This window comes from Corvus kubaryi, unplaced genomic scaffold (genome assembly GCF_017639235.1).
Source record: "Corvus kubaryi isolate FWS band 111438036 unplaced genomic scaffold, C.kubaryi_AGA036_p1.0 split1-131, whole genome shotgun sequence".
NCBI lineage: Eukaryota > Metazoa > Chordata > Aves > Passeriformes > Corvidae > Corvus > Corvus kubaryi.
In genome coordinates this window covers 24,254,666-24,272,115 of record NW_024582073.1, presented here as the reverse complement: position 1 = coordinate 24,272,115, position 17,450 = coordinate 24,254,666, and the positions used below count along the sequence as shown (strand labels likewise).

The window sequence follows — 17,450 nt, the reverse complement described above, 5'->3', positions numbered from 1 at the left end:
GGGCGGGATGCAGGATGGATCAGACGGGTGGGATGCAGGGTGGATCAGAAGGGCGGGATGCAGGATGGATCAGACGGGCGGGATGCGGGCGGGATGCAGGATGGATCAGACGGGATCAGACGGGCGGGATCCAGGATGGATCAGAAGGGCAGGATGCAGGATGGATCAGACGGGCGGGATGCAGGGTGGATCAGACGGGATCAGAAGGGCGGGATGCAGGATGGATCAGGCGGGCGGGATGCAGGATGGATCAGACGGGCGGGATGCAGGATGGATCAGACGGGCGGGATGCGGGCGGGATCCAGGATGGATCCGACGGGCGGGATGCGGGCGGGATCCAGGATGGATCAGACGGGCGGGATCCAGGATGGATCAGACGGGCGGGATGCGGGCGGGATCCAGGATGGATCAGAAGGGCGGGATGCGGGCGGGGCGCTCCCGGCGGGCGGCGAGCGCCTCCCAGCGGTGCCGCGCGGCCCCGGCGGGCTCGGGGGTCCCGAGGTGCAGCGGGATCCCGGCGGGATGATGGTCCTGGGGCTCGGACACGCAAATTCATTCTCCCTCTGGTCTCCTGAAAAACGCAGGGGACGTTTCTGCTTCTTCTTCCACCGTGGCATCGCTTATTCAAAGCCGAAATGAAGTTTCAAAGCCTTTGCCCCCTTTCTCAAGCATCCAGGTTCCAGCAACAGCTTCAGGAAGAGTACCAGGCCTGGTGGTACATCTATAACTACATCTATAATTTTCTATTTCTCTATATCCTATATTTCTACTATATTTGTCTCGACTGAGGATGTGTTTATATTCACAAAATTAAAATAAATAAATACTATACTCTCCCACTCATTCCAGGGTAAATTACATGGAATAATGAACAACTAAAATGCTACTATCAGCTCTCCCTGCATATTTCCATTCACTGTTACAAATCTTCCTTGAGCCTGGCTAGGTGAGCTATTTTCCACATCAGATTTCTCTTGAGCACAAAGCTACAAATTATGTACCAAAAGGCATAAAAATTACAAATAAGCGTTTTCTGTTAGTGCATTCTCCCCTATCATTTATTTGAAAAGGGCTTTTGGGATTGATACCAGTCAATTCTTGAATTTGAAAGTCCAAAACCTAGATACCCAACAGGTTCTCATTTTCAGAGTATAAAGGATTTTCTGGGAAAAAGACCCCAAGTGGCTTAGGTAAACTTCAAATCACACTGAGTCACTTAGGGACGGCAGTGTTAGTTTAATCACATAATTTGATGGTTGCAGAAGGTAGGTCTAAAAATAGGCACATGCATGCCTTCCTCTCAATATCACTCTTGATTTTGAAGACTCATCCTAGGAACATAGTTTCCACCAAAATGTTGTGGTTCATACAGCTCCCAGTGATAAGAGCACGCAGGATTCGAAGGGAAGGATAAAGGCATCCTGCTCTTAGGAGCAGAGAGTGCACAGGGCCCGCAGAGGAGCTGGCGTAGTTATGACTGAGGAAGGTGAGAGTAGAACTTGATGAAGGCTGCTGGTGACTGGAGTTTGCATAGATCAAGCACTGACAATCATCCAGTGAGGAGATGCTCGTTGGAAACATAAATGGTTGCTGTATTTCACCTCCACTTTCATCAGGGCAAAGCAAGGTTCTGAGGAACTGAAATGCTACAAGGATTCCATGTACCTTTCCTACTTGGTCCTGCATATTACGTAAGGGATAGAGAAAAGGGAAAGGTTGGGGGATGGGAAGGATGGAGGAGAAAAACCTGCTGATTTGCCCACTGCTTTGGGATTAGATCTGTGGAAGAAAATACTTATACAAGTCTAGGGTAGGCTGCAGAGATCCCCAGGTTTTCTGCACAAATGATTGTTACTTCCCATCTTAATTTAGTAAGACTATTAAGACTTCTCTTGCTTCTTTTTTTTCCTCTCTCTTTTCTTTTTCTTTTTTTTTTTTTTTTTGGTAATTATTTTTTTTGTTGTTGCTCATCTCCCAGTTGCCCTTCAGCTCCTTGCAGAAGTTCTCCTTATGACAGAGTCTGAAACTCTTCCTTAATCAAGGACCTGAAAATGCAGTTAGAAAATACTAGGAAAAAGCTTGCATGGCTCTTGGGCTGGAGCTAACACAAAAGGAGGGAGGGAGAATCCACAGCCACTCCCAACATGCACAGGAGACCTGACATCTCAAAGTTCTGGCTGCAGCATTCCCTGAGACATAAATCAGGCCATTCATGAAGGGGCTGCTCTGCCAATATACATAGAGAGAAAGAGTAGACGGAAAGCAGCAAATCTGCATTAGATCCATCTCTAGCATAGTAGAAATCCTTTACACCAGTTAGATGAGAGAAACTGATGCTTGCAAACCACAGAAGGCTTGGCAAGGGTGAAGTTGGACATGCTAATGAGCCCCCAAAGAATTTTGACCTGTGAAGGATATTTAACTACTGAGAAAGATTTATGTCCAATAATACACAAAAGTGGAAGTGAACAGAGGGTACAGGGAATTAGAAACACACTACAAACATCCTCCTGCTCACATCAGCGCTGAGAAATAATTCAAGAAAATACCAAATATATAAGCAGTGAGAAAAGTGAGAATCCTTAGCCAGAGAAACTACTTGGTATGATCTGTCACTGTCTGCATTTGGTATTTAAAAGCCTTATTGCTACAAAATGCTGTACTAGGTCCTTGCACAGAGAAACTCTGCTCTGGAGAACTTGTTGTCTGCCCAGTCACTGTCAAGGAGGTTTTATGTTACAGTGGCACGAGAGCCAAGTGATGTATTATTGATAGACTGGGCATTTACTGAACACAGATATCTCAAGCCTCAGGTCGATGAAACAACCACAAGGCTATCAATCTCTCACCACCACTACGCAGATGAGTTCACCCTCTAAATGACATTTCACCAAAATAGTTTGCAATAAAGCTTCTATATTAATCCTTTTCAGACCGCGGTGTCATGAAGTCAGAGGTTTTCCCAACCAGTTTTCTGCCTGCCTGCAACACCAGCCTGAAGCAGAAGAAGATTCCATCTAGTGAAGTCACAGCAACACGTTCATTATCTGCTATTAGAGCAGGCAGTCGCCATTCCCTCTGTGCGCATTTGCAGACAATGCACAAACCCACATCTGTAATTGCATTGGGTCTGGCTGAGCTGGAGTTCGTTTCCCCACAGCAGCCCTCACTCACAGTGCTGTGCTTTGCACTGGCAGCTGGAAAGGTGTTGATAACACACCCATGATTTGGCTGCTGCTGAGCAGGGCTGGCACAGCATCAGCACTGTCTCAACATTCCCCCCATCAACGGGCTGGGAGTGGGCAAGATCTTGGGAGGGGACACAATTTACCAAAGGTATCTCTTATTCCATGTGCCATCAGCTCAGATATAAAGCCAAGGAAAGGAGCAGGGAGGGAGGACATTTGTTACTTACAGTGTTTGGCTCCCAGAGCAACCTCTACACCTGCTGCAGCCCTGCTTCCTGGGAAGTGGCTGAACATCACTTGATGATGGGAAGTAGAGAATAAATCTTATTTTTTTCCTCTTTGCTTGTGCATGCACAAACTTTTGCTTTTGCCTTAGTAAACTGCCTTATCTTAACCTATGAGCGGTCCCCATTTTTCCCTTAGATTTTAACAATTACACACAATTGTTATAAATACGTCATAAAGATTCATTAAAGAGTGTAATTTCTCTGATATAACCAATATATCCCAGCAAAGACAACAGTGGATCCAGAAGTCAGTCTCTTTCTTGGTAATTCAGGTAAATATGATCAAGGGCACTTGCTAATGTCCACATTTAATTCACAAACTCAAACCCCAATTCCTCTGCTAGTCAGTTTGACCATGCTGCGGCACACCACTCCTTTTCACCCTAATTGAAGGGTCATTAAAAGAAATTCTTAAAGCAAAAGCTTAAAAGGAACAAGTTCTGCCACTTTTAAAGCTTTTTATTTGGTACTTGGCTTTAAGCAGAAGAAGGAAAAATCTACAACCCAACCTGGCTTATTTATTATTATTTTAAAAACATGTCAAGGCAGAAGGTTGTCTTCAGCCACCTGTTGAAACACTTTACACTAGAGAGCAGATTCAACATCTGCATGTTCCCAAATCCTGTTTTAAGGACACAGGACACTAACTTCATGGACACACCTCATCAGCATCCAGCCCTGTGCCTGGCATTTCATCAGAAGAGCAAGAAATTAACACTAAATAATCAAAACCAACATTAAAAAAATGGAGAGATTAAGTTTCAAAATGATACTTTTATTGTAACTAAACAAAGGACACAAGCTCCAGTTAATATAAAAATTTTCTACTGCATTATGGCAAACACAGGACCAGAATGCTCAGTGCACAAATGATTTTCAACTTAAATTTATAACACAGGCTGAAATTCAACTGAAAAGCAAAACTTGGAATACATACAAAGAACAGAATATGGGATTATTCTTCTAATTAAGTATACCCAATTATTTGATATTAACAATTTAAAAGTATTTAAATACATGCTGAAGTAGCTAAAGTTAAAATTATCAGCAAGGTATGCAGATATAAAGTTACAAGAAGTATTTTGGAGTTGTATAAAAGATGTAACTTTTTCCCCAGACAAAGCCTACATAAGGGTAAGGAACTATCCCGGCAAGAGACTATTCTCTACCTGCATGCAGTCCGGCTGACAAACTCTGACTGAACCAGCTTTCTGGCACTTAAACCTGCAGGCAGACTGACTCTCACAGCATGCAGTCAGTGATGAAAATCTCTGTGAAAACCATCTTTTGGGCTAAGATGAAATGGAAACAAGTTTTTCATAAAATAGGTCCTATAACACACTTGTTTTGAAGGGGGAAATTGCATCCTACTCTACTTTTCTTTCCTGTTGCTAAATGGAATTTTAAAAAAGCTTTTTGTGTGTTTTACATTTCCCCCCTGAATAGCTTATAGTCAAAATCTGTCTTATTTGAATCTGCAACAACCCCATCAATGGTCTTACCAATCACCTAAGTCTGAGCTCAGAGGCTTTGCCTGTGTAAGTCACAAAGTCATCGGAATCTCGCATATCCTTTAAATTATTTAAAGAAATATTTACATCTTCTGATTAAATATTCATTCAGGAATAAGTTCTGACCAGTTACTGTACACTTGGAAGTCATCCTTTCTCTGAAAATACCACAGCTTCTGGGTTTTTTGGTCAACACCAAAGGCAACTAAGCACATTATCTGGAGCTATTCCAATCTGCTGCAGTTGCCTGTATCACAGAGACAGAGCTGCTTGGGAGGTTCAAAGTTGGGTAAAAGTGGATCACTGATGGCTTCCTAATCCTTTAAAGCTTGCAGAACATGTGTTGTTGAAGTCCAGGTGCCATGGGTTTGCCTGCTTTCAACAGAAGGAAGGTATTCCCCATGGAAGTCCTTTCTATGGTTGGTGTGCAAGTCCTGTGATCGCTTTAGGTCACAGTGGAAAGCTGGCATTTGTGACTGGCATTTAAACAAAAAAATCAGCTATTTTTGGCTCCCTTCTTATTTAATCCACAGAAAATTTAAGTGAACAGTAAACACAGAACAGCAGCAAAGTGTCTTAAACTCCCAAATACTGCCATCAGCCAATTTACTTTCAGGCCAGTTAAAGCTCTGTAAAACTTCAATCAATAAATATTTGAAAACATAGCTTTTTCTGCTATTTTCCTGGTTTAAATCTGCATGCATTCAAGTGAATACAATTCTTAGGTTTTTGATATTCCATGAAAGGTAGCAGGCAATTTTAGATTATCTTTTACCACATTTCAGGAATGTCAAGTAATATTCTTATACATTGTTTTCAAATTCAAAATATGCCACTGTAAAAATTTAGCATACTTCAAAGCCCAGAAATTCTAGCTGTAAATTATAAAATGTAAAATTAGTTTCTAGATTGTATTTTTGTGAAATCAGTTTTATTCTTGAATTTCATCTAATACAAGCGTTGGCCTAAAATAAAAAAGCACCTAGTGAAGTCAGACCTTCAAAAATCTACAAAGTGACTTTCATGCTGAAATCTCCAAGGTAATCTCGATTTATGAGGAAGAGAACAGCCCCCTTGTTTAGAGATCCATGAACCATAAAGATTGTACTGATTTGAAATTTCAGCTTCATCACAGCAACTTTACACTTCAGATACAATTACAGTCATTCCCAGAAGGATCTCGCTGTAAGCAGCTTTCTTTGCAAACTGTACAGAATATGAACTCAATAGTTGAACTAGACACTGACTTTTTCTAGAACTGTACATCTCACTGTACATATTGCTTTGGAAACAACTAAATACAATGGTCCATATCATGCAAGCCATGAGACTGTCAAAACTTTTGTTCCACTAACTTCAAATAAGTTTGTACAAATAATTTAGCCAATCTAGATAAATACTGCACATGGAATTATGCTGAAATATACTTGGGAGTTGACATTTTCTATGAAAATATGCAACTATGACTAAAAGCACTAAGTACTAACTGCCCACCTCAATATCACCATGTACAGTGCCATTGTAAGATGTGCTCTCTATAGTGTACACAAAATCAAGAATGTTCATACATTTTATAATACTGGGTGCAAAATAAAAACAAAATAAAAAACCCAAACTACAGCCCTGCTGGTTCAAGCCACACTATATGTACTTTGTAACAGATTTTAAGAAAAGTGTAAAATTTAGGCTGCCATGAATTATGGAACATCCCAGAGTTAGTATTTTAGTTTTAAAACTTTAAAATTTACTACTAAGAAGAAATATTAATGAGAAAACCTTGACCTACTGCCAGTATGTAGTCACACATTTAAAGACAGTGGCTATAGGCAATTAGAAAACCAGTAATGTAATCAGCACACTGGCAATACCAGAAATGACTTATTGACTGCACAGTAAGCAAACCCATGAGATGAACATATTTATGCACTCCAACTATACCTGGCTAATGACTTTATACCTGAGATGAAAATTGAGAGGTAAGAGAACTAGTTATGGTGTAAATAATTATCAGATGAAAAACGAGCACACAAATATAGTAACATTTTTAAAAAGATATGCAAAAAGATCACAACTGACATTTTTCCCTTTTGATTATTTTCATTCTGCTATTCAGACAAACACTTTTAACTCACTTTACCATGTGACAGATTGTGTTCTGAAACTATTTTAAAGGCTCCTGTGATTCCAATGCTTTAATAATTCATGGAGTTTTGAGTAGAACCAACATACTCTACTCCCTAGTTCTATGAAATTTAAGGCACCCATAAGTAGCAAACTTCATGCCAAGTTTCCATTCTAGGGAAAAATAAATCTGATTTTTCCCTTCAACAGAAAATAATAATAATCATGAATTCATAAAAGTGATCAGAATGCCACATTCTCTGTCAGTGAGGCAACAGCTTAGTGATATTTAGCTTAAAAAACTCTACATCTATAGAGCTACTACTGAAGCCACAGGATTTTCACTAGCAGATTAGAAAATACGTAATATTGTGATGGAACAGAAAAAGCTTGTATTAAATTCTGAAAAAGCTAAAAGGTAGAAGCAGAGCAAGGTTGGGCCCCATGTAATGACGAAAGAAAATAAATGGGAAACATTCTTCCATGATACATACACTTAATTTATACAGCAAACTTCCAAGTTTAATGGATCACTGTACCACAACAATGAGTGCAAATACATGTTTTTGTGGGCAGGAGCACTGCTAAAGAAGCATATTCTGTTTTCATCAGTATGGAATGACACTAAATCACTTCTTTGACTAACGGAAATTTCATTCCATATGTCAGAAAACGTATCTACGATTTATTACCAGAATCAGCTCAAAACACTTCCCATAATCACAAAGCTCAAGTAATTTGTAAGCCATTAGACACAGAAAGATATACAAGATTTTGGTTACAACTGTGATTAGCTTCAGATTCTGAAGCTTAATTCTTTGCTTCTGCAGCTTCTTTATCATGCTTTTCCTTTGCTTTCTCTTTTTCCTCCAGTTTTTCTTCTTTTTGAAGCAGTGACATAATCTCAGCAACCTGGCTGGTGCCAATATCAATATCTTCTTTGTCAATCAATTCTACTACCTACATGAACATAAAATGAAATTCAGAGTGCATTTAGTTTTTACATGATGGAGGCATTTTCCTGCAACAAATCTTGTTAAGACGACAAAAGTATTCAGTTCTCAAGTTCAAGAAAAACAGCATTTTTTTTCTTACATGGAAGACAAATTCAAACCACAACCAGTACCTCAAACATATCCAGAATATTAAAAAAAAGCTAAAATGTAAACCAAACGACTTAGAACTCTTGACCTTTGTGTGTGCAGCACACAAAGACATTTTAAAGCATTAGTAAAACAGACCCATTTATTTTACCCGTTTGAATGGAAAACTGAGATTCAGTACCTGCTGTAACAGTATTTAAGACAATAATTTATAGGCTTAATTTTATTTTGATTTTATTAAAAAAGACCTATTGTACTAGATAAGCACAAATTCAGAAAAACTTAAGGGTAGAGGGGGTGGGCCGTCCAGAAAGCAAATGAAAAAATGATCTAGTAAATGATTCCAAATTCCTTTAAATAGCTTTTTGTACAAATGTACTCTTGGCATATCTCCTCAAGTTCCTAGAATTATTCTGCAATATATGCAGAATTTAGAAGTACATTTTATCTGTGTTGCTAAATGTGCAACGGCTGTTTAGAGCAATAGGGAAGATAATCATCACAGGGCAGTACAGAGGAAAAATGTGTTTCAAAAGGCTGATACTGTATCTTCTAGCTGGCCATAGTTTAAATACTATTTCTGTATCGAGTAGCAGAATGGCTTGCAGGAAGTAAGTTTCAGGACCTATCTACATTTACCAAGTGAAAAACAAGAAAATGAAGGTGAAAGGCAGAGAAAACCTGAGAATGTTCTGCAAAATGAGAAAATAGGACAAATCAGGCAACAAACACAGGCCATTTACAGTGGACTTAAAAGACAACTGGTGGTCTGCTGTCTTTCAAGTACAGGAAATACAGGTCTCAATGAAACATCTAAAGTATACAAGTAGGCAAGAGAAGCTACTATTTTGTGTTGATATGAAATATATCTATGGATGTTACGTCAAGAGTTTTGCTAACAGTCATAGTCCTTCTACTCCCTCCCATTTTTAAGTAATAACAAAATTACCATATTTTACAGAACTTGACAGAGAGACACAGGAAAACCTACAGCTTTAAAGGTAATGTGGGTAACAGACAAGGATTCCCCTCCCCTCCTGCCCCCAAAAATAGCCATACAGATTCTCAAGATGCTGTTATATGAGATCTATAATACATACGAAAAACCTCACTGGCATCAAGTAAAGACTCTTGCAAAAGACTGCACTGCAAATTTATGTCAAAACAGGTCCAATGTTTGAAGAATGCTTTGCCTTATTTTCTTAAAGAAGTCCACAAACTTACCTTAACAACATTATCTATATCGACTTGGCCATCCTTGTTTTCATCCAGTGCCTCTGCAATCCTTGTCAGCTTCTCCTCTGGAATCTTCTGAATTTGTTTCATTGCATTAATTAGCTCAGCAATACTGATGAGATTCTTCCTGAAGAGAAAGCACAAACTCTACATGACAAGCAATTACTCCAAAGGAGTAAGGCTGACAAAAGGCAGTATTGGAAGTTACTACACTGCAAGATGCTTGTAAAATTATTAATTGATTATTAATAATCCTGAACAGAATGCAAAAAAACAAAAAGGAGTTACTGATCAGCAAGATTTTTATCTTCCCATTGAATCTCATGCTTTTAGTTTCCACATGTTTTATTGAACAAATACAAGTATCCAGTAGCATTTGAAATAAAGGTTTCTGTATTTCCCAGGCTGTGTATCTACTGCCCTTTGTCCCCTCACTCCCCATTTACCAAAGATGCAGTGCCATGTTTCTGTCATCCATTTACATTTAGAGGCTGGCTGACAGAAAATCAATGAGTCACAGGAAAACAAAAGCTGAGAACTAATCACTTGAGCAAATGAGCTGTTTTGTTAAAATCGGCTTCATTTGCTCCTGTCAAGGACCAGACACTGTGGAAGGAAGGACCAGCAGGTTTCAGATGTTACACTCTCTGCTCACTCATCTCATGAAGTTCAAGTTGTCTGTCTGCTGCAACCTAAAGTCCCTGCTTGCCTATGTATTTTACTAGTTTAAAGAAACATTGTCCAGCACAGATCCAGCTGAAATGCAGGAGACAGTGAAGCCAATAAATACTAAACAGAAGGCTTTGTCAGTGTAGTCCCAGCTCCTCTGGGCACAGACAGACTTTCACGCAAGGAGCATTTCTCAAGCTGCCACTAAATGTCCTGGACATGGCTTGATAATGACTGCACCAACTTGAAGGTTAGAAGACAAGCCTTTGACAACTCAGCAATATTCAAACTTAAAATTTTCAATCATCCACAATCACCTACAAAATTATCCAGAAAACCATCCATTAAAAAGTACAATTACATTCAGTACAAGCAGATTCTGCATTGTATTGTTAGTTTGCAAATTCAGATGGTTTTGATCAACAGCTTCTCTCTAGCAGCACTCATATGGCTGCCGTAATGCTATTACACAAAATCTGCAACAAATGACCGTTTGCCCTGGGGACTGGAAAATACAGAGCTCAGAAGCAACAAAAGCAGAATCCTTACTTCTGTTTAGTTATGCTCTTTGGGAGCTGGGATACTCTCTTAATGAATCACACAAAATGGTGCAAACAAACTAGATTAATAACAGCATTCGTGATCACATGAGAATTTATGTCTCAGTTTTCAGGTGTTTCAGTGTCTGCAACAAGCAGTATATGACCATTTAACACAGGATTGCCTGAAAGACTCTCCAATAATATCAAGACCTGGATAAGTGTTGATAAATGAATTTTGTAACGAAACTATCAGGAAAGATCTTTCTTTGAAAATCTGCGTGTTAAAAAATTGAAATGAAGAAAATCTTTTGGAAAGGGACTGTGTAAAATGATCTCACTCCCATTAGACCCATTTCCCCACTTTTCTCCAGACACCATAGATCCTTGCAATTTTTTTCCTCACTAATGTCTTTATTACTAAATAACAATAAATATGGACATGCTCACACACTGTTGTGCACCTTTTCAATCAATGACACAGGGAAAAATTACTGTGTGAGGAGCATGACTAAAAGGAAGGTTTCACCTGTAATCCTGTTAGTGCCAGAGGCATGGGCAAGATGGTAAGATTCTAATGAACACTTTGACTTTCAGAACACCTTCAGGACTAGGACCTGGGGAAATATACATCCTTTTTTCCTTCATCAGTTCAGACATATTTAGCCTCAGAAGAGAGAAAATCTACAGCAAAATTTTGTTAATTTTGTTTTTAAAACCAATTATTTCAACATTCTAAACAATGAGTTATTCACCAATTCTTTTTTAACCACACATCAGACAAAAGCAAGAGTGAAGGTGAACAGCCAGAGACACATCCAGTGCTCTCAGGTCACTTACCCAGCAGGAGTATCCTCACCATCCAGCTTTGCATCATCTGTCTTTTGACTTGTCTCTAATTCCACAATAATTTTGTCTATCTGGCCAATCATTCGGTTCACTCTCTTCGTCAGTCGCTTGCTTGCCTTTGACTCTTCCACTGCCTCTTCCTCACCAGTTTTAGAAAGCTCCTTTATCTCTTGCAAATCCTAAAAGAAATGGTCAAGAGAGAGAAAAGCTTTTGCTGGTGTGAATTCACAACAGACACTACTGACTTCAACCAGCATTTCAAGACAGGAGCCATTTGTAGATGAAATACAAGTGTAGGGACATACAAAGCTAGATGGAATTAGAACAATAAATTCTAACACTGCTGCCTTTTTCATGCACCCCTTAAATGTTATTTTCCACATCTTTCATAAGACTGGATAAGGTGCATTTTACTTATCTTGGAAGTTTCTGTAATACTGACATCTACACTTGCTAAGAAAGAACTGCAGCACGCAGCAGTCAGTCAGCTCCTGTTACCCCACCAGTCACCCTGGGAACAAGAGCAGAGGAGCAGGATTCTCGTCTGCTGGGAACTACTCCAGCGATAACAATTAGGCTTTGAACATGTTATGCAAATGAGGCTCTGCATTGTCACAAACAAAATTCATTCACTGAGCTTCCAACTTCAGACACACAGACAACCAAGAAAGATAATTTTTAAATTTGTGGATCATTTCTGCTAAAACAGGAACAAGAAAAGAACTTCCATGCCCCATTCTTCACCTCATTATACTCCTGGATATCATCCTTCAACTCCTCAAGCTCCTCCTTTTCCTTTGTTAGTGCTTTTTTCTGTTCCTGCAGCTTGGTGCAAGCATCACTCAGCACATCAATCTCCTCCTTGGTGATTTCTTCACCCTGTAAAAGAAAATATACATAAATTAGTGAAAGGCACATTCGTGATTTTACTCCAAGATTTGCAGTCTTTCAGCAAAAAAGAGAAACTCAAGGTTCTTTTTCCATGTTTGGCATCACTACTATCACAAGGTCATTTTGAGGCTAATGCAAAGATTTTAAATGGTAAGGCAATTAGTTTGCTACAGTACATAATTTTTTGAAGTGCACCAGTAGTAAGTTCAGCTAATGTGATTGATTATGTGAGTTTTGGCGATTAGATCATCTCATCTTAAATGATCTTCTCATTTAAGAATGTTTTACTTCATTCATTCCTAGGTTAAGCAATTAGAACAACTGAGAAACAATTCACTATGTATGAGAAAAGATAAATTACACCAAAAAACCCTGTAAAGTTTGGAAAGTTGAACTGTAGTAAAGTTATCAGGTTATTTTCAATAACCTTTGTGAAAATGAGGATGAACATCCATAGTTTGTGAAGTACACTTGTCTCTTGAAAAGCTGAAAATAAAATATGCACAGGGCCATTCCATCTACAGATAATGCAAATGCCCCCCAAAACAGGTATATTAATTTCAATAATGCAGATAGATAAAGGAGATGCTCTGTTTTGTGCTGACTTCAGCTTCTGCATTGGTGAATTTTCAATCCACTAAGTAGCTGTTTTCAACTGACAGAACGTGGTGAGGGAACTAAAAGTGAAGGACAGACAAACAATATATCATAGTTCTCACATGGATGCTTTGACTCTTTACATTCAGAAGTATGAAAACGTGTGGTTATCCAGATTACCTTAATGCCTTCCAATACTGGTGCTGTATCTATCAGTGCCTCTGAGTGCACTGCTGCACCTGCCCGTGCCACTTCTGGTTCAGTATCCATTGCCACCTGGCTTTTTTTAGCTTGCAGAGCAGTTGCTTCAAGATCTGCTGCTGGTTCCATTGCCTTCTAAATTTAAAACACCTCATTAGGTTTCATTTAAAAAAAACCAAAACATTATCTGTTTTAGCATCAGTAAAGAATGACTTGTCAAAATAGAAATAGTTGCCAAAGTATACACACATGTTTTTATGAGAACAGGTTAAAAAACTGCAACTTATTGAGTGGTTTCACATTAACATACTCACTTGTATTTAATGAACTACTTCTGTGAGCTCCTGAGGCTTAATTCACTAATAAAGCAGGACAGCAGCTTTAGAATCAAATATTATACAATAGCATTATCAGGTTAATGACAAATAGAAAGACCCAAAGATAAGAACATTTAAAGTATGGGGTGTAGAAAATTTTAAAAAAACTCCAACAAAACCAGTACCTTTACTAAAGAAAAAGAAGTCTTTGCTTACTGCTCTAATTAAGAAGGAAATCAAAGATAAGTAAGACGGAGCCAACATTTCAGAGTGAACTCTTGTGTTGCAGTCAGTTTTAATATTCTCTCACATCTTCCGTACGTGGATTTAAAGTCCAGTTTCTTGCAGGCAATACCCAGAGCAGAGGCAGTAACTCGAAACATGCTAGTTTTCACATCATTATTGACATTTACTTCTCAATGGTTGTGAGCAGAACCTACCATGGCTGCAACTTCAAGAGTTTCTTTGGCTTTCTCTGCCGCTTCAGACAATTTTTTTTCTTCATTTTCTTTTCTGATGGCTTCCTCTTCCTGAAGTGTTGCTTCCAGCCGCACTTTGTTATCTATTTTTTCACCTTCAACTTCTGCCACTTTCACTTGAGCCTCTTTAGCCTAAAAATAACAAAAGCAGTCTAATAAAAGCGTGTATATATACATATATGTATGTCTGCATAATGTAAGTTTAGATATCCTGAGATAGATCATACAGATATGCTAATGAATAAAGTCAAAGCCCCCAAATGTTACCTTATTTTTACATTTCTCAGAGAAAGATGACTCTCTTTCTTGAGAGTGGAAATGTGAACTGTTCACCCTGAAATCATACACGTTCTTCATTCTCCTTCTCTCAAGACTACCAACAATCCAATCTGACAATTTCTCTCTCTAAATAAGTCATGTATTTTCAAGTATTAATGTCTTTATATAGCCTGAAGCATTTACTGGTTTTTTGCAAGTGAAAGGTGTATTCTAAATGTTCTGATGCTATTACTGTCTGCTGTCATGTAATCCAATATTGCCATGTATTTACTTTATCCTCATACCTCTCCACATACAACCCAACTTCTGTGTTTGAAGGTCACTCAAATAAACCTATCTATGATTTAGTTTTTCAAGGCAAAGCAACGACTGAGAAGAACATCTACTTCTCTGGATAGATTTTCAGTCATGACACTGAAAGTTAGTTATACACTATGTCCACCAATACTTACAGCACTGTCTGGTAGTGTCTGAAGGGTTGTTTTGAGCTGGTCAGCTGGAGAAAGGGTATCTGGAAGATACATGGCTCTGGATAAAATAAGCAATGAAGTAGGAATTTCCTGGTTCAGGTGCAGATCCAACCACTGTAAGTGCAATACAAAAAACAAATCTTCAACTTCAGGATGTTTTTTTCTTTTTTACAGACAAAATCAAGCACACACAAAAAAGCAAATACAATTTTTTTTTTTTAACCACTACTTATCACTCAATATCCCAGCACAGGAACTACAGGCAATAACCAGCTAAGAATTACAGCTACTGCAATGAAATATAGGAAGGCGTATTTTGTTTGAAGAAGCATTTCAAGAAGTATTGAATGAATATTTGAACAAGTGGTTTGTTTCACATGCATCTTAAAATCACAGAATGGTTTGGGTCAGGTTAAAGATCATCCATCTAGTTCCAACTCCCTGTCATGGGCAGGGACACCTCCCACTAAACTCAGAGCTCCATTCAAGCTGGCCTTCAACACTTCCAAGGATGGGCAGTCCACATCTCCGGGCAACCTGTGCCCATGTCTCACCACCCTCACAGAAATTAATTTCTTCCTAATATCTCATCTAAACCTGCCCTCCTTCAGCTTTAGGCCATTCCCCCTTATCCTATCACTACATGTCCTTGTGAAAAGTCCCTCTCCAGCTTTCCTGTAAGCCCCCTCTAGGTACTGAAGTTGCTATAAAGTGTCCCTGGAGCTTTCTCTTCTCCAGGCTAAAACCCCAACTCTCTCAGCCCATTTTCATAACAGAGGTGCTCCAGCCCTGTGATCAAATTATTGGCCTCCTCTGGATGTGTTCCAACAGACCTCCCCCTAAACCAGGCAACACCAAGAGAAAAAGAACTGATCTACTTGGTGAAAACTTCTTTACAGAGCAATACAATAATTAACAAGACAAACTTTCAGAATTGCAAATATATTTTGGGTATGTTTAAGTCTTAAGTATCTATTTGCATCATAAAAACATCATGGTCCAGTCAAAAGGCAGCAACCCACAGCTACTACATACTTACAAAGTACATGTGATAAAAGCTTATTAAGAAGAAAGGCTGTTTTAACCATCTTTTTTAATGAGAAGAGAATCAAAACGACTTCTCAGAATCAAGACAAAAATCAGAGCAACAGAGCTAACAACTGCAATTAGGTCTGTGTACTCAGTCTTGCAAAACCATACCTGTTTAAGCTGTTCCTTGAGACGCTCCTCTGTCACACCAAGAGCTCTCATCCCTCGGGCACGACAAGCTGCCTGCAGTTCTTTAACAGTCAGGGTATCAACTCCCTCTTCAGCAATCATCTGCACAATGGAAAGGAAATTTGACCGTGTACGAGCTCAAAACAGAGGCATCACCGGCACTGCCCAGCCAGAAGCCCACGTGTAGGAACGGCCACTAGAGGCTGCTACGGTAACACCAAACAGCCCCTGCTGCTCACACAGCTCCAGCACGGCCAGTCACGGCTGATACTTCTCTTCAAGATGGTATTTCTATCAGCTCCCTTACAAATTAGAGCTTCATAGAAACGTTTTTCTTTGTGATATAATTATTTTCATTGCAAGTAATGGTAGATTAAAAAAAGGTCCGTTTTTTTCTTAAGAAATAAGGACGTTTCTGATTTCAAGCTGTTCAAGCCTTTTTGTTCAAAGTTAGCTCAAGAACAACACAATTAAGACAAAAAAAGGAAAATGCCCAAAAAAACCCCACCATACATATATTCACACACACTCACTACTGCTATGTGTCAAAATTATTACCCAGTGCCTATTCAGAATGACTCACCTTGTCATCTGCTTTTATGCTCCTCAACCTCATGGTCAGCTGGAAGCGGAGGAAGTTATTTGTCCCAATTGACTGAAGTTCCAACAATTTACAAAGTGCCACCAGCTGAGGCCTGGTCAGATTGTCCAGCGTCAACTCATCTTCAAACAGTTTAGAGAACCTTAAGATCTCCTCATTACTGGGTCTTTCACCAGTTTCCCTGATCTGTGAGAAAAAAACAAACACACACAAAGCTTTTCAAAGCAAATGTTATGGTTTGGCATTATTTTGAATAAAAGCAGTCTCCTTGCTTGTCAAGCACTTTGCAGCACTTTTGGGATAAGAAATAGCACACAAGGAAGCAATAAAAGTTTTTAAAAAACAACTTACTTACTTAGGCAAAAGATGGTGTCGACAGTTTCCAACAACACTGCACAATGTACTTAAGATAAAACTAACAAAACAAAAATTAGATGTATCTGTACACAAAGGAGCAGGTCTATCTGAGCTGCACTGCCGTGACATACTCAAAAATAAAATATATACGTTTGAGTTAATAAATAGCTGCTACAGGAGTCACACTGGCAAGTATTTGTTCTGGTACCATACTTACAGAACACAGAAACACGTAAGATAAAGACGGGAAGAAAAGTAAGTACATCCAATGGCAAAAATTTTGCAACACTGGTGTCCCTTTGAAACACAGTTTAGGACACTTACCTACCCACTTCTCTCCACCATCACATTTGTTACAATACTGTTTTCCTTTCAATTCCTAGATGTTCTGCAGCACCCCAGTGAAAATGTTTTTGTACTTGAAGTTATTCCAAAGTATAAACCACTGTTTGGGAAAGGACGCTGCATCCTGATGAAGGTTCTATGTAACTGCTTGTACAATTGCAAAGTTAAGGTTTTCAGTGATGTGTTGCCAAT

The 17,450-nt window shown here is 39.1% G+C and overlaps 1 protein-coding gene across 3 annotated transcripts in view; it reads right to left on the bottom strand.

Moving 5' to 3' along the window:
- Nucleotides 1–4,229: 4,229 nt before the first annotated feature.
- LETM1 (leucine zipper and EF-hand containing transmembrane protein 1) overlaps nt 4,230–17,450 on the bottom strand; it is a 29,055-nt gene continuing 15,834 nt past the window's right edge. For 2 of the 3 annotated variants that reach the window (XM_042053205.1, XM_042053207.1), the window contains 9 exons: nt 16,539–16,742; nt 15,938–16,057; nt 14,720–14,851; nt 13,950–14,120; nt 13,172–13,327; nt 12,248–12,382; nt 11,495–11,682; nt 9,435–9,573; nt 4,230–8,067 (listed from right to left, as the gene is read on the bottom strand). In XM_042053205.1, coding sequence (XP_041909139.1) covers nt 7,918–8,067; nt 9,435–9,573; nt 11,495–11,682; nt 12,248–12,382; nt 13,172–13,327; nt 13,950–14,120; nt 14,720–14,851; nt 15,938–16,057; nt 16,539–16,742 — 1,395 coding nt within the window. In that variant the 3' untranslated portion in view covers nt 4,230–7,917. The remainder of the gene's footprint in view (nt 8,068–9,434; nt 9,574–11,494; nt 11,683–12,247; nt 12,383–13,171; nt 13,328–13,949; nt 14,121–14,719; nt 14,852–15,937; nt 16,058–16,538; nt 16,743–17,450) is intronic. The other variant, XM_042053206.1, reaches the window with a different exon arrangement.